Source organism: Pleurodeles waltl, chromosome 1_2 (assembly GCF_031143425.1).
Source record: "Pleurodeles waltl isolate 20211129_DDA chromosome 1_2, aPleWal1.hap1.20221129, whole genome shotgun sequence".
In the NCBI taxonomy this organism is placed as follows: domain Eukaryota; kingdom Metazoa; phylum Chordata; class Amphibia; order Caudata; family Salamandridae; genus Pleurodeles; species Pleurodeles waltl.
Genome location: NC_090437.1, coordinates 129,833,586 through 129,851,427, shown reverse-complemented (window position 1 = coordinate 129,851,427; position 17,842 = coordinate 129,833,586). Strand labels below are relative to the sequence as shown.

The 17,842-nt window shown below is 52.6% G+C and overlaps 1 protein-coding gene across 1 annotated transcript in view; it reads left to right on the top strand.

Moving 5' to 3' along the window:
- CXCL13 (C-X-C motif chemokine ligand 13) overlaps window positions 1-17,842 on the top strand; it is a 258,152-nt gene that overhangs the window by 219,711 nt on the left and 20,599 nt on the right. Inside the window, exon 4 of the mRNA XM_069233603.1 lies at window positions 17,288-17,368. Within this exon, the coding sequence (XP_069089704.1) occupies window positions 17,288-17,368 (81 nt within the window). The remainder of the gene's footprint in view (window positions 1-17,287; window positions 17,369-17,842) is intronic.

The window sequence follows — 17,842 nt, the reverse complement described above, 5'->3', positions numbered from 1 at the left end:
GCAATTTTAAAAATTCTCCCTTAGAAAGGTGGCATTTTGGATTACATGACTGGGTGTGGGTGACAGTTGGGATTTGTGTATTCTTCCTAGACAGCTACACACAATAGGAATCCTAGATGGGCCACCACTGGCAGGATGGAATGGAGGAGATGTACCTAGCCCCACTTACACTTGAATAGTCTGTGTCCTGCCTCCACACGAAGGACTGCATACCCACTGTAGTTAGTCTGGAGCCAGGGCCATGAAGGCAGGGCACCTGTGCACTTCAAATGCATGCCTCTAGAAGCTTCACCCCACTTCTAAGGCACAACTAGGCATATATACTGGACCTCAGACACCAACTCTTCAGTACACTTCTGAAACTGTGGATACTCTGATAGGAAGATGTGCTGCTTAAAGGACTGCTGCTCTGAGGGGCAGCCCTGCCATGCTGACCTGCTGCCTGTTGCCCTCTTGCCTGGGTGAGAAGGACTGTACCTGCAGCTCATGAACCCAGAGTGACACCAAGGGCTAGTTAGCTGGTCTCCTAATCTGTAGCCTCAGGGACACAACACGATTCCATCACCCTGGCACCCGCACCTGTACTCTGCCATATGTGAGTCCACCCTGTCACGTGGTGCCACTCCAGTCCTGGATGCTTGGAAGTGTGCTTAAGGTGCTCTGCCAGCCCCTAAGGATCTAGTGGAATCAAAACATCTCTTCTGCTGCACAAACCTAAGCAGAACTGACTCATCTCCGCTGCTGTGTGGATTGGACCCGTCGCAAAGACTATCATCGCAGCCCATTGAACCACCGCTATGAGGCAAATTCAGCACAGGGACTCACATCCCTCATCGATGGTAGCCTTGACAATGATGTCAAACTCCACTTCACAGCCTCACAGCTCCTCGGAACCGATGCATCGCCCTAACTGCACACTGCATCCTCAATGCCAGACTATGCATCACAAGCCCCATCAATGAGATCCTCAATGATGATACGGGCCCCTGCAGAACTGCCACGTCACTTCGACTGTGCAATACATCTTCAATGGTGATTCTTGCAACGCTCGACAAACCTGAATTTAAGGTACTCTGTTCAATGGGTCTAATTAGTTCCCTGTAGCCAGCCCTCACTCTGTTGCAGCCAGCCTGAACTTGTGACTTTGTTCTGGTCCGGTGCAACCAGATATCCAAGTGTGGCCCATGGTATATTTTGGCAATACTTTTACTGAAATCTTTAAAATTGCATATCTTCAGTTTTACTGACTGGATTGTTTTGTCATTTTGGTTTTGTTTTATTTATGAAACAACATTCTATTCTTCTAAATTGGTGTGGGATCCTCTTTGTGTGGGGTTTTCGCTTTATTACTGTTTGTAGTGTTGCACATATGTCTTACACATAACCTATAAGTTAAGCTTGACTGCCCTGTGCCAAGCTACCACAGTGTTGAGCACAGGTTAGTTTAGGGTTGGCTTGTGCCTCACCCTGACAAGGATTGTGGTTGCTTCTTGACCAGGACTCACACCCCAGTCAAAAAAACAACCCGATTTCATACTGCCTTGTATCTGAGCTCAGCTGGAGAATGCCACTGTAATGTTTGTAATGTGAAGTATCCTATTGTGCCTTTCAAGATATTAGAATGATGTCTGATAACAGGGAGAGCTTAAGAGAAGCAGATCTGAAGTGTCAACACAGCAGCCTGAGGCTGTGGGAAGTGACTTGTCTACAGTACCAATGCTTCATTTGAGCCAGTGGTTGCCCGTAGGGCCACAAGCACTCATTTTTGAGAACCGGCTCTTAATTTTCTGCATTACACATTTACTGAGAGCAAGAGAGGGAAAAACAAAGTGGAGAGACTGGGGAAGAGAAACAAGGAAAAACTATGATAAAGAGAGAAAGCAGGAACCTGCAAAAGTAAGATAAAGGGACAAGGACTATCTGGTAATGAATTAAAGATGCAAAAGTGGATTCAAGACTAAGGGGGTGATTCTAACCCTGGCGGTCGGTGTTAAAGCGGCGGCCAACCCACCAACAGGCTGGCGGTAAAAAATATGGAATTCTGACCCTGGCGGGAACCGCCAACACAGACAGCCACTTTAACACTCCGACCGCCACGGCGGTACAAACAAACATCGCGGCGGTCACCGCCAACAGCCAGGCGGCAGACAATGTACCGCCCACCCTATCACAACTCACCAATCCGCCACCTTTTCCGGGGCGGGAGCACCGCCGATAAAAACACGGCGGAAACAGACTACGAACGGGAAAACGCTCACCACTACGCACTCCAGGAGGAAGGAGGACAGCATGGAACCCGAATTAAACATCCTACCTGCTCTCGTCTACCTTCTCATCTACCACGAGTACGAAGTCCGGCGCAGACGACAACGGTGAGTACTGCACCTACGACACACGGGAGGGGGGAGGAAGAAAGGTTACGGGCACACACATATGCGACCCCCCCCCCAACTATGTACACACCAATGCAGAGCAACAAGTCACAGTGACACCACCCAAACACCCCAGAAAAATGCTAGGACATAATCAAATTTGGAATAAATATTTATGTACCAAAAAGGTCCTGAAAAATATCGTACAACCATGAAAGATATTCACAAGAAAACAAATGACATACACATCAGTGTATAACTGAAGTAACAAGTCCTGCACATCCTACGAATTCATCATGTCCGTGGGCCAAAGTTTTGAGAAACAAGGGCAAAGCCCACACAGGAGACCTGAGTCCTTTGGAGAGAACACTGCAGGGGCATCAGATGTAAAAACTACAGGCACCTCAGGGGGAAGGGAAGGGGGGGGCACCACAGCCACATGAGTCCACGACGCCAGATTCACGAGGAGCCACCATGCCCACTGTACCATCCTGGGGAGTGCAAAGCCACAGTCTCTCAATGTCTCTACAGTGGGTGGGCTGCCCACTGGACCATCCTGGGGAGTGCAAAGCCACAGTCTCTCAATGTCTCTACAGTGGGTGGGCTGCCCACTGTACCATCCTGGGGAGTGCAAAGCCACAGTCTCTCAATGTCTCTACAGTGGGTGGGCTGCCCACTGGACCATCCTGGGGAGTGCAAAGCCACAGTCTCTCAATGTCTCTACAGTGGGTGGGCTGCCCACTGTACCATCCTGGGGAGTGCAAAGCCACAGTCTCCCAATGTCTCTACAGTGGGTGGGCTGCCCACTGGACCATCCTGGGGAGTGCAAAGCCACAGTCTCCCAATGTCTCTACAGTGGGTGGGCTGCCCACTGTACCATCCTGGGGAGTGCAAAGCCACAGTCTCTCAATGTCTCTACAGTGGGTGGGCTGCCCACTGGACCATCCTGGGGAGTGCAAAGCCACAGTCTCCCAATGTCTCTACAGTGGGTGGGCTGCCCACTGGACCATCCCGGGGAGTGCAAAGCCACAGTCCATCAGGTGGATGACAGTCTCCACTGGTCAAGGAGGAGGCATGGTGGGCACAGTGTACCATAAACAGTGATTGAGACGGCGGTGCCCAGCGGAGCGGTGCTTCACAGGAAGGGCCCAGCGGAGAGGTGGAGAGACAGCGGTGCCCAGCGGAGCGGTGCTTGACAGGAAGGGCCCAGCGGAGCGGTGTTTGAGACGGCGGTGCCCAGCGGAGCGGTGCTTGAGAAGAAGGGCCCAGCGGAGCGGTGCTTGAGAAGAAGGGCCCAGCGGAGCGGTGCTTGAGAAAAAGGGCCCAGCGGAGCGGTGCTTGAGAGGAAGGGCCCAGCGGAGAGGTGGAGAGACAGCGGTGCCCAGCGGAGCGGTGCTTGAGATGAAGGGCCCAGCGGAGCGGTGCTTGAGAAGAAGGGCCCAGCGGAGAGGTGCTTGAGAAGAAGGGCCCAGCGGAGAGGTGCTTGAGAAGAAGGGCCCAGCAGAGCGGTGCTTGAGAGGAAGGGCCCAGCGGAGAGGTGGAGAGACAGCGGTGCCCAGCGGAGTGGTGCTTGAGATGAAGGGCCCAGCGGAGAGGTGGAGAGACAGCGGTGCCCAGCGGAGCGGTGCTTGAGAAGAAGGGCCCAGCGGAGCGGTGCTTGAGAGGAAGGGCACAGCGGAGAGGTGGAGAAACAGCGGTGCCCAGCGGAGCGGTGCTTGAGATGAAGGGCCCAGCGGAGCGGTGCTTGAGAAGAAGGGCCCAGCGGAGAGGTGCTTGAGAAGAAGGGCCCAGCGGAGCGGTGCTTGAGAGGAAGGGCCCAGCGGAGAGGTGGAGAGACAGCGGTGCCCAGCGGAGCGGTGCTTGAGATGAAGGGCCCAGCGGAGAGGTGGAGAGACAGCGGTGCCCAGCGGAGCGGTGCTTGAGAAGAAGGGCCCAGCGGAGCGGTGCTTGAGAGGAAGGGCCCAGCGGAGAGGTGGAGAGACAGCGGTGCCCAGCGGAGCGGTGCTTGAGATGAAGGGCCCAGCGGAGCGGTGCTTGAGAAGAAGGGCCCAGCGGAGCGGTGCTTGAGAGGAAGGGCCCAGCGGAGAGGTGGAGAGACAGCGGTGCCCAGCGGAGCGGTGCTTGAGATGAAGGGCCCAGCGGAGCGGTGCTTGAGAAGAAGGGCCCAGCGGAGCGGTGCTTGTGACGGCGGGGCCCAGCGGAGCGGTGCTTGAGAAGAAGGGCCCAGCGGAGCGGTGCTTGAGAAGAAGGGCCCAGCGGAGCGGTGCTTCAGACGGCGGGGCCCAGAGGAGCGGTGCTTCAGACGGCGGGGCCCAGCAGAGCGGTGCTTGAGATGAAGGGCCCAGCGGAGCGGTGCTTGAGAAGAAGGGCCCAGCGGAGCAGTGTCTGAGACGGCGGTGCCCAGCGGAGCGGTGCTTGAGAAGAAGGGCCCAGCGGAGCGGTGCTTGAGACGGCGGGGCCCTGTTCAGCGGTGCTCTTCTCCACGGCGGGCCCTGTTCAGCGGTGCTCTTCTTCACCGCGGGCCCTGTTCAGCGGTGCTCTTCTGCACGGCGGGGCCCTGTTCAGCGGTGCCTATCTTCACGGCGGGCCCTGTTCAGCGGTGCTCTTCTGCACGGCGGGGCCCTGTTCAGCGGTGCCTATCTTCACGGCGGGCCCTGTTCAGCGGTGCTCTTCTGCACGGCGGGGCCCTGTTCAGCGGTGCTCTTCTTCACCGCAGGCCCTGTTCAGCGGTGCTCTTCTCCACGGCGGGCCCTGTTCAGCGGTGCTCTTCTCCACGGCGGGCCCTGTTCAGCGGTGCTCCTCTGCACCGCGGGCCCTGTTCAGCGGTGCCTATCTTCACGGCGGGCCCTGTTCAGCGGTGCTCTTCTGCACGGCGGGGCCCTGTTCAGCGGTGCTCTTCTTCACCGCGGGCCCTGTTCAGCGGTGCTCTTCTCCACGGCGGGCCCTGTTCAGCGGTGCTCTTCTCCACGGCGGGCCCTGTTCAGCGGTGCTCTTCTCCACGGCGGGCCCTGTTCAGCGGTGCTCTTCTTCACCGCGGGCCCTGTTCAGCGGTGCTCTTCTGCACGGCGGGGCCCTGTTCAGCGGTGCTCTTCTTCACCGCGGGCCCTGTTCAGCGGTGCTCTTCTCCACGGCGGGCCCTGTTCAGCGGTGCTCTTCTCCACGGCGGGCCCTGTTCAGCGGTGCTCTTCTCCACGGCGGGCCCTGTTCAGCGGTGCTCTTCTTCACCGCGGGCCCTGTTCAGCGGTGCTCTTCTGCACCGCGGGCCCTGTTCAGCGGTGCTCATCCAGCAGGTCAAGGGAGCCAGACCTGGCCTGGACTCCCTTCTCAGTCGCCCTCGGACCGTGACGTTTCGGGACCCTTCGGGGACGGACTCCTGGCCTCCTTAGTGTCCTCCTTCCCAGCTGGGATGTGGCATGTGGGGTCCACCTTCTCCGCGCTCCTGCTGCCCTTCCGCTCCTTTGATGGGGCTCTCGGGTCCTTGCCTCCCCTAGATGGTGTGGGTGGTCAAGTGGCCGCACATTGCTCCTTGGGGGCAGCCCTGTCGGTCCTCGCATGGCGGCCCTTGTTTTTGCGGGTCCTCTTGCCGGAGGGGGGGGGGGCTGGATGTGTCCTTGCTGCTGATCGATGTGTCACTGCTGGCAAAGGGTGGGCTCCAGAACCCATGCACAACAGTGACACCCGAAGCTGGGCTGGTGGTGGCTGCGGTGCTCTTGGGACTCTTTGAAGATGGATGGGGGAGCTCATCGGGGGGAAAGAGGTCAAGGTTAGCCATGAAAAGTTTTTTAGGGCCAAGGTAAAGGGTAGGAGAAGTGGAGATGGAAGTGGAGGTAGAGGAGGTGGTTGGAGGAGAGTCAGGTGTGCTGTCATTGGGTGAAGGTGCTGGTGCTGTAGGCTGTCGTGAGGTGGATGGCTGTTGGGTGGGTGGCTGCCTGCGTTTGTGTGTCTTGGAAGAGGGGGTGACAGACACAGTGGGAGAGGACACAGGGGACGTGTAAATGGCAGTGGGGGTGGTGACTGCACGAGTGTGGACTGTACTGGAGGGTGAGGTGGTGATGGAAGCACTGGCTGATGTTGGGGTGCATGCAGGTGTGAGTGTAGACGTCACAGGCAGGGAGGAGGGAGACGAGGAGGAGGGGGACACAGGGGTGGCAGTGGCTGTTGGCATGTCTGCATCTGGGTGTTGCTTGGGTGAGTGTTTGTGGGATCTGTGGTGCTTGTGTTTGGATGAGCTGCTCTTGGGTGTTGAGGTGTGTGCAGGCTGGTCTGATGGTGTGGATGGGATAGGCTGAGGAACAGGAGACAGAGAAAGGCTGGAGACAGTAAGAAGAGGGAGGCTGGAAACAGGGACAATGGCTGCCGTCAGTGCGGAGGCCAGAGCAGTTAACGCTCGTTGATGGGCAGCCTGACCCGAATGAATGCCCTCCAGGTACGCATTGCTCTGTTGCACCTCCCTTTGCACACCCTGGATGGCATTCAAAAGGGTTGTCTGCCCAACAATGAGCGTCCTTACCAGGTCAATGAGCTCCGCACTGAGGGCAGCAGGGGCAACAGGGGCAGGGGCTGAGGTGCCTGGGGCGAAGGAGACGCGCGCCTTCCTGGGCGAACGGGCACGGAGCGAAGACTGAGGGGCTGCTGGGAGGGCGGGGCTGGTGCGCTGGGTGGCGGCTGTACCTGTAGAGGCGGGGGGCACGGATGTTGCCGCCACCGCTAGGGAGCTCCCATCCGAGGACGTGTCGCTTTCGCTGCTCTCACCAGCGGTCCCCGTCGTGGTGCTCCCCTCGCCCTCCGGATCACTGGTGCCCTCGGTGTCTGTTCCTGGGCCCACCGGGGCATTGTGTCCTGCAGCTCCCTCGTGCTCCGATGCCAAATCTCCTCCGCCTGATGATGCTAATGCACACATGCACAAGAAGATGAAGAGAAAGGGTGGGGGGAGAAAAAAGAAGACCAGGTTGAGTGCATGCAATGTCAACACCGTTGGCGGAGAGGACAGGCACAGGAGCCTAATGCACTAAGCCGTGCATTCGGGGTACACTACTCAGTACTACTGACTAGGACAACAGGCCAAGAGACGTCAAACGCGCACATGGGAGATGCTGGACCTTCAATGGCTGTACTTGTCACCCTACCGAGGTGGGGGCCGGGGGCACAGGGCCATGCCTAAGGGAGAGGACTACACTACAGAAAGTGCCCTGGCCTAATGTCACCCACAGCCCTCCTCCCCCACCCAGACGCCTCCACTGCGCAGAAAGATAGGAGAATGTGCTGATACTCACCCCCTTGTGTCTGCTGTGATGTCTTAAAGCGCCCATCCAATTCTGGGTAGGCCACCGCCAGGATCCGGGATATCAGGGGGGTCATGGTGCGACTGGCACCGGAGGGGTGCCATCCCCAGCAGTGTTTCTGCGGTCTTCCTTGTTCCGCGGCGGATGTCCTCCCACCTCTTGCGGCAGTGGGTGCCCCGTCTGTTGTGGACCCCCAAGTTCCGGACTTCCTTGGCGATGGCACGCCAAATCTCGATCTTCTGATGGGCGCTAACCTATTTGACATGTACAGGGTGGAAAGGAGGAAATCATCAATGACCTGCATGTTAGATGTGATTGGCCCCCCCCACCAACTTTGCCATATGGCACATGCTCTCATCTGTCGGGCGTTGCACTCCTCATTCGCCCCCCACCCCACCAACTTACATCCACCCCAATCCACACAGGCATAGCCCATTCCATGTGCACCCGGTGTACTCCCTTGTTGGTCTGGAGGACCGTAGAGTAGCGCATACTGGGGGAGGACCCCATCCACGAGCTTCTCCAACTCTTCAGACGTGAAGGCAGGGGCCCTTTCCCCAGTCGCAGCAGCCATTGTATCTTCCAGACCGAGGTCACAGCAGCACTTGCAGTATAGGTCCTCTCCTGTGGATGATCAGGTCTCGAGTGATTAAGCAGATAGAAAATGGCGGTCACGCCCGCGGCGGTGCGTACCGCGACCGCCGGCGCACTTCGTCATTGGCTCCTGAAACCCATAGGCTTCAATGTTAACCAATGCGGCTTTGCGCCGCGGTCTTCGACCGCCTACCGCCACGGTGTGCCCCGCCAGCGCATTGACCTCACATCCCATTGTCCCCACTTCACAGGTCAGGCAGCCGCCATTTCAAGGGCCTACATGGCTTAATTTTGACTGCGACACACAGGCCTAGGCCTTGCATTGCCACACATACACGCCTTTCAACCCATTGCCATTCTTTAACTGTGCAAGCTGTCTGTACGTACCTGTGGTTTGGCTGACTCTGTGCTCCATGTTGTCCTTCCTAGGCACCGTCCGCTGGGACTTGGGATGAGAAGGAGGAATCCTCGCGTGTTCCGACCGCTGGTGGACCTGTCGACAATGGAAGAACGCCATATAATACTTCGATACAGACTTGACCGTGCCACTATCCATGAACTGTGTGCCCAGCTGGAGCCAGCCCTGATGTCCCCCATCCGCCAACCCACAGGGATTCCCCCTCTGGTGCAGGTTTTGTCAGTCCTCCATTTTTTGGCAACTGGGTCATTCCAGACCACAGTGGCCATGTCATCTGGAATGTCTCAGCCTATGTTTTCAAAGATTTTGAGTAGAGTGTTGTCTGCCCTGATGAAACTCATGCGGAGCTACATCATTTTCCCAGAGGAGGGTGACTTGCCTACAGTGAAGGGTGATTTCTATGCCCTTGGACATATCCCCAACATCATTGGTGCCATTGATGGGACCCATGTGGCTTTGGTACCCCCAAAAGACGATGAGCAGGTGTACCGAAACAGAAAAAGTTATCATTCGATGAATGTCCAGGTGGTCTGTTTGGCTGACCAGTACATCTCCCATGTAAATGCCAAGTTCCCAGGGTCAGTGCATGACGCGTATGTGATGCGAAATAGCAGCATCCCCTATGTGATGGAGCAGCTACAGAGACAACGTGTGTGGCTAATTGGTGACTCTGGTTACCCCAACCTGCCTTGGCTACTGACCCCAGTAAGGAATCCCCGGACCAGGGCAGAGGAACGGTACAATGAGGCCCATGGGCGAACTAGGAGGATCATCGAAAGGACCTTTGGCCTCCTGAAGGCCAGGTTTAGGTGCCTGCATATGACTGGGGGATCCCTGATGTACTCACCAAAGAAGGTGTGCCACATCATCGTGGCCTGCTGTATGCCTCACAATCTGGCATTGCGACGTCAGGTTCCTTTCCTGCAGGAGGATGGTGCAGATGGTGGTGTTGAAGTAGCTGTGGAGCCTGCGGAGAGTGAAGAGGAGGAAGACTCAGAGGACGACACAGACAACAGGGACAGAGTAATAGAACAGTATTTCCAGTAGCACACAGGTAATAATCACCCATGCCATTTTACATTTCCTGAAAGCCTCCTGCATCTCAACTTTGTCGGTTTCCCCCCAGACCTATGAACATGATGTTTGATTTTCCCTTCCCTTTTCTGTGCTGTATGAGCCACTGCGTGACCTCGGCTTGGTTGGCCCATGGATTAATGCTAAGTTACCTCGGTATGTGTAATTCACAATGTTCACAATACGTAATTGATATGTAATGTGTCATACATTTGTAAATAAGACAGGCTGAGTCCTGATTGATTTCAGTGCAATGTGTGATTTATTATTAGTGCATAGATATTGGTACATGATAGTGAAACAGTGATGGGTGGGGGTGGAGTAATGTCCATGGCGGAGTCCAGTTCTCAGTCTCACAGGTGCATTGTCCATATGCCTGTGGCAGGATGGAGCAGGGGCAGTTCAAGGTTTGACAGGGTGGCAATGTGGGACAGTGGGAGGACTTCAGGGGGTATGTGATGCTGGCGGGGGACTTCACATCCTACTCTGTCGTTTTTTTTTATCTCAGGCTCCTTTTGCGGGGCGGTTGTTGTTCAGCAGGAGGTGGGGTTCTGGGGGGCTGTCGTTGTGGTGGGGCCTCCTGTCCACTAGCGCCGGCGGAGGTGGTAGGCTGTTCCTGTTCCTGGCTAGTGACAGGGGCCCTGTGTGATGCCACATGGTCCCGAAACATGTCCTCTATGCGGTTCAGGGCCTGGACTATGCTCCCCATAGCGGTTGAGATGTTGCTGAGTTGGTCGCTGAACCCCATGTAGCGTTGCTCCTGCTGTGCCTGGATCTCCTGGAACCTGGCCAGTACCGTCGCCATCGTCTCTTGTGAGTGGTGGTAGGCAGCCATGATGGTGGTGAGGGCCTCTTGGAGAGTGGGTTCCCTGGGCCTCTCCTCCCCCCCCCTGTCGCACAGCAGCCCTCCGAGTTGCCCTGTTTCCCTGGGCCTCTGTCCCCTGGACGGTGTGCCCACTCCCACTGCCCCCAGGTCCCTGTTGTTGTTGGGTTGGTGGGTTACCCTGGGGGCCCTGTAGTGGTAGACACACCGCTGCTTGACCTGTCCTAGAGACAGAGGCATGGGCCCGCTGGGTGGGAGCTGTGCTGTTGTTCCCAGAGGGGGTTGGGTCTGCAGTGGCCTGTGTCTGGGTGAGGGGAACCGACTGCCCAGAGGTCCCCGATGGTCCGGGCTGGTCGTCAGGTTCCAGGTCGACAGAGCTGCTGTCATCACTAGTGGCCTGTTCCGGGGGTGGGATGGACATTTCTGGTCCCTCCTGACCGGTGTGTTGTCGTTCGGGTCCTGCATGGGGTAAGAGGGTATGGTTATTGTTTCTGTGTGTGCATTAGCTTGCGTTTTATGGGTGCCCTTGTCCCCCAGTGCTGGCATTCCCTTGGGGGAGGTGTTGTGAGGGTGTTTTGGGGGGGGGCGGGGTGATGGGTATGTGCAGTGGTCATGCTTAGGTGATGGGTGTCCATAGTTTGGGGGTGGCATGCAGGGGTTGGTGTTGGGTGGGTTGTGCTGGGGAGACATTCTCAGGGAGGATGTGTGCTGGGGGTGAGGGTGGGGGTTAGCATGCTGGGGGGGGGGTGAAGTGGTTGGCCTTGTACTTACCAGAGTCCATTCCTCCGTGTACTCCAGCGAGGCCATCAGGATGCAGGATGTTGAGTACCTCTTGCTCCCATGTTGTAAATTCGGGTGGAGTGGGTGGGGGTCCCCCGCCAGTCTTCTGCACTGCGATGTTGTGTCGCAAGACCATCGAGTGCACCTTCCCCCGTAGGTCGTTCCATCGTTTGCGGATGTCCTCTCGATTTCTGGGATGCTGTCCCACCGCGTTGACCCTGTCCACGATCCGCTGCCAGAGCTCCGCCTTCCTTGCTATGGTGGTGTGCTGGACCTGTGAGCCGAAGAGCTGGGGTTCCACTCTTATGATCTCCTCCACCATGACCCGGAGTTCTTGGTCCGAAAAGCGTGGGTGCCTTTGTGGTGCCATGGGGTGGTGTGTATGAGGTGTGGGGTGGTGTATGTGTGATGTGTGTGTTGGTGTGTGGTGCTTTGTGCTTCTATGTGGTGTGTGTGATGTTGCGGTGTGCCTCTGTGTGTCTGGCTATCTATTCTCTGATGTGTCTCTCTCTCTCCTTCGTCTCTGGTTTTTGTTGGTAGGGGTTTGTGGGTGATGTGGGTGTGTGTTTTATATGGTATTGGATGTGTGGGAGTGGTGTGTGTATGTGTTTCAGGTGTGTGCCTTTCAAATTGTCCAATGTGGTAGGGGTTTGTAAAGGTGTGTGTATTTTGACCGCGGCGGTGTGTACCGCCAATGGAATACCGCGGTTGAATGACCGCCGCGTCGATTTGCGGGTCATAATGGGATGGGCGTATTTCTGTTGGCGTGGCGGTGGAGGTTTGGTCTTCTCCAGTTTACCGCTGGCCGCTGATGTGGCCGACTGCAGTGGAGGGCGGATTTTCGGAGGTTTTGCAGTTGTGGGTCAGAATGTCCGTGGCGGCTGACCGCGGCCGCGGCGGTATTGTGGCGGCCTTCTGACCGGCGGTAAGCGGCTTTTACCGCCGAGGTCAGAATGACCCCCTAAGTAGCCTTGGTACTTGGTGCACCAACATTTAATTACACTGGTCCCGGCCTTCTGAGCAGAGCTTTGGTCAACAGCATTCATTACTTTACAAATTAAGCACTGGCAATACCCCTGTAGCCCCAGCTCTTTGCGCATGGATGAGTCAATGGGAGATTGTGGCTTTGGAAAGGGCGCTTCAGGGATGCTGACGGTTAAATGAAAGGAACAGTCTAGATCCTCTTAATTTTCAATTTTCCAACAGCACTCTCTCTTTGCTGTGGTCTCACAATTATTTTGGCATGAATGCAAAACATAGTTTACATGAGTATTGCAGCAGGACACTTTATAGATACACCTGGCTGTCCATGTCAACAATAACAGTGACCTGCACCTTCAAAAGTGAAGCCACAGGAACCACCGTTGAAGCCATTCAGAAGCCCCCCAGTGTGCTCTCAGAGTACACTATAAGCTTGCAGGCAGGGTACTTATCCCACAGCGTACTACACAACTCTGTAGTTGTGTCTGTGTTTTATCTCCTTGTTGTCTCCTTGCTGCCTGACCATCCCTGTTTGTACCAGGAACACAGCAGCTGCGTGCTGCACTGTACAACGTTAGATACTAGAAAAGATGGAGCAGGATGACTGTGAAACCCTCCTAGCCCGAAGGAGGCATGTGAACGTTGTACCACAGTGGAGCAGGATCCAGACAATCGTATGACTCTCAAGTGTGAGACGCCATGGCAAACCTGCATCTTCAGGGTTCCCGTTTGAAGTTTAGTTCCTATGGAGCAGGCAGTGGTGTAGAGTAATTTGACCTATTTTTGTTGCACATATGAAGTGACCGCAGTGTTGCAGAGGAAAGATGCACCCACCCTTCCATGTTGAGTAGGGCAAACACCCTATATGGCTTTCAGTGGGTCTAACAAATGCTATAGGAAAAGTGAAAATATTCATATGAGCTGTCAGGCAGCACTTTGTAGCTGCCTTGCACGCAGAAAAATAAAATTTGCAGATCACAGAGGGCAGGAACAATGGATGAGCTTGTGCAAAGGGGAAGTAAACAGAGGACAGGGGCCTTAGGGATCTGAAAAAGTCTGTTAACCTACCTTTATTGTGTTTGCATCTGTAAAATGTGTTTGCCTGATACCATTGCTGATGGACAGACTTGGAGTCAATGTCTAACGCTCGCTGAATCACAGTAGCCAATGGCTGAAAGAAGCTGCCAAAAATCCCTTTACTGTACATGTTTGTTATGTGTTATCTGCTATGTGTTGTGTGGTAGCAAATAGCTCGCTCCTGACAGCTAAAGATGTCTTAAGGTGAGACCTTACAAAACTAAGAAAACACTAAAGGGATCTAATCGCAGCTACCACCATACCACACACTATACAAAAGTGCATCTATCTCTCGCACTTATTCCTCCATCACATCGCCAATCATCATGTCCCATAATATGATAACCAAACTTTGGTGGCCATCCTGTACAACAAGGAGACACTTTCCATAAAGGTAGGCTGCCAAACCTGCGACAAAACATAACAACATGCAGGGTGTCTGAAATAGGTACATGATCACAGGCACACACTGGGAGTTCGGAATCTTTTAACTAGCCACCATTGGAGAACATAAGTTAAGGAATCAGTTTTAGCTTAAAATAGGTCAGCAGCCTCCGAACGTGATTGAGTATATTCAGATTCAAGTATGGCTCCACTCTGCTCACAGATTTAACCATAATAAAGCGTTGCATGGATCGCTTGGTCAAAGCAAGAGCTTCTCGCTTTGTTGCCACCCTTGAGAAAAAAGCCCCCTTAACCCAGTCAATGTCTGCTTTAACAATGGGTCAGGATCACAACAAAGTTCCAGTCTCTCTAAGTCTCGCGATTTGTGCAAAATGTAGTGTAACCAAGAGATATGTAACATTATCCAATTCCATACAGTCACACACAATTCATTTATTGAAGTTTAGCTCCTCCTTTAACCAAACTGATAACCATAATAACAAAGGACGGAGGCGAATAAGATTTGATATATATTCCAAAACCAACTCTTAATGTATGATCTTCGATGGTGTACATTGGTCAATTTTTAAAAATACGTCTAAAAAACTTGTTCTCCTCATCCTGAAAGGGTAGAATGGGCGTGTATCCCCAATTTTCGCAGTCAAAACTAGCTATGGGAATACATTTGGCTTTAAAAATGTCAAGCACTGCCTTTCTAAGTGTGTGCCCCAAGCACCCGGAGAACTCATCGTTGATGTAAAAGACTCTTTTAAGATACATTACATTATTTTTTAACAGCGATTGCCAATTAAGGTGGAGCAAAATGCCCAGATAGGAAACGACTTCCACCTTGCTAATGTGCTGACCTTTTACCTCAAAGCTCCCAGATTTAGTACTTTTGGATCCCACCAAAGTTATAGTTGATCGTAAGGGCATGACTGCTCATTGAATTGATAAAAAGGTCTAAAAGTTGCTGAGAGCCCCTGGCTGTACACGCAACTAATATAGCATCATCTGCATACAGGAGGGCCGTCGCTAAATAACCACCTGCATTAGGAACATCCTAACCCCGTTCAATTAAGACCGATTCTAGATGAATAATATAAGAACTAAAGAAAAAGGGGGGCAGGATTTAACCTTGATGAACCCCTCTCTTCAAACTAATGTTCCTTGTGCACTCCTTATTTGATCCATATATTCACCACAGCCATAAGAACATCATGCAAATCACACAAGAAAGTGACAAGAGCAGGTTCCACCACATGTACCCAAGCCCTCCAGAGCTTAGCTCAGCTGACCCTGTCCAACAGCAAACTGAAGTTCATGAAGGCTAGATGGATTGTGCACCCCTTTTGTTTTGGTGTACTTAGTAATAAGCAAGTATAGATTAAGGTTTTGCTCAATGATGCCCTGACCCGACCCTATACTGTATATCAGACAGAATGTTATGTTCATTTGTCCAGACAGTAAGATGATCCAATAGAACCTGACCTATGATTTTCACCTCTGAACCCGCCAAAGAAATAGGTCTATAACATGCTGGGTACATCCTGGCACAATCACAGAGTGATGCCACAAAGGTGGCAAAGAGCCATGAACGGCTGCATTTAGGTGCTGAGTCAACAGGGGTGCCCACAGATCAACTAACGATGTAACAAGTGACCAGGGAACCTGTCAGGACGGGGAGCCTTACCTGAAGGAAAGGATTAAAATACATTTTTTTACCTCCTCCCGAATGTGGGGTGTGGAGGATCCTATCCCCTCAAAGTCGAAAATGGCCCCAAACGTGTAGGTCTAAGCCTCAACCATAATGGTAAGGGCCTGATTAGACAGCTGCTCTGAACTAAACAAAGGGTGGTTCACTATGCTCCAGAAAGCAGCACTGTCCTGAGATGTGCAGGCCTACAATAAATTCTCCCAAGCCTTCTTTTTTAAGTACCTCTTTTGGTATTTCCAAGGTAAGGCATATATAGCCCTAGCCTTCGTAGCCCTAACCTTCTTAACCTCTTCCTGGCTGCGGGTTTTTTTGTGCAGGATCTCTCTTGTCATAACATTTACAGTGGGGTAGAGAAGATAGCCACCCTGTTGAGGGCAGGTTTAATGGTTTTGCAGATACTAGATAAAGATGCCAGAATACAGGCAGAGGCTTCCACATTTAAGAGATAAAAAAATAGCAACCAAGTTAGAGATAAAATCAGTAGGGGTAATTTTGGCCCTTCGACCTAGATCCATTGTTGAAACATGCTCCTTGAATAGGTGTCCCACATTCACGGGCATCTTGGTCCACAGAAAAGTAGAAACTAACAGATTGTGGTGGTTATGTATGTCCCACTGAATCTTGTAATTTACAAGGGAGAGAAATAAACATGCAGAGACAAAAATGGGTGATGGGCAGGAGATGAGACGCGCTTTTAGCACAAATTTAATACATTCCACCTCCTCCTGTGGCAGCTGAAAGTGCTCTTGGGGCTTGCCGTCACCCCAGAGTGGAGTCCGAAACAGTACTAAATGACAGTAAATGAGAATATATTTGATCAGCTTCTAAGGAGATTGAGAAAACATGTCGAACAGGGTAGGCATTCAGTGCTGGCCTAGGGGCCTGTGTATTTCCTTCTGGGAGTGGGAACCAGTCTGGGAAAGGCCATAGCAGGAAACGGGACAGGATGGCAGGAAACCCAATGGTTGGACCGGCCAGCATTAGCCTGTCACAAGCCTCAAGCAGGAGGATTCCTCAGAGTGCTTTGGGGACTGCAACACCACTGGAACCCAGATTTACCAAACTCCTCTAGGGCGATACGTGGATGGGGCTTAAATGTTCAGAACTATATGGCTATCACCCCAGGTGGGAGAAAAAAGGTAAAGGTAGACTCACAAACATTACAGCGAAAGGCCTGTTGCCTGCTTCAGACTTGGCACAAAGCCACGTATGAGCCACCTACATCTTACATACCCTTCTTCTCTCAAACAGGGATCACAGGCAAGCTCAACATTTCTAATGGGCCTGTGGGTAACACAATAACAGTTAGCTCCAAACATTGTCTTCTACAATGGTGCCTTTGCCTCAGTGTTTCACAATTTTGGGAGTGTTTAGGCACCCTAAATACAAAGTGAGAAAAGTGCAGATCCAGAATCTCAACATATAGAGCCAGAGAGTCACACAGGACAACTGTGAGTAAGAGAATGGATTCCTATATTCCTGAATTGTTGTAACGCATTTGTATTTAGTGAGACCCAGGTATCAGGCAGACTCAGGCATACACACACTAACACACACTCATAGCCTCTCAGCACCAAAACCAGTCTGTTAGTGCACTCTTGAGCCGATCAATACCAACTACATCAACAGCCGCCATGGATCTGCACCTCCCATGGGATGAATTCCAGCTTGTTTGCTTAACTGTCATTGTCACATGCAATTATTTAGAATGTTATCTTGAATATTGAATTTCTGTACTTGTCAAGAGACTGATTATAATACAAAATTGCTTTATTTGTTTTTCAGAATTACATTACTGTCAGGTAAAATGGTGTGTGTGGAGCCAGACGCTAAGTGGCTAAAAACAATTTTGGGATATCTAGACAGGTAAGCGTATTTCCATTAGCATGTTTGTTGGCAAAAATGTTTTCTTTTGGAAAAGTTGTTTTGTGTGGCTGAACTCAGAGAGGGGAGAACGGGATGGGCCAAATGGGATGGTTCTTGGTATAACTTCAAAAAATTGGTCTAGTTGCATAGATTCAAAGTTCTGAGAATATGTACCGTATGGAAGGAAATATTGAACTCCTCTTACTCTCCCCTTTGCTCCCTTTTTTGGCCACCTGTATATCATTCATCGTGCTTTCCATGAGCTGTCATCTCTGTGTAAAGTATCTATTTCACATTCTTTACATTCCAGGAACCAGGACCCTCATACACCCTCTCTGCAGACAAAGACTACGAGTACACGTTTCCCATGTTTTCCCTAAGTCTATGGAAGTCTTTGCCTGCAGCTTTAAGGAAAATGTTGATTTTTTTTCCATTCATACTTAAGTCCTGGCTAATCTTTCAGTATATTACTCT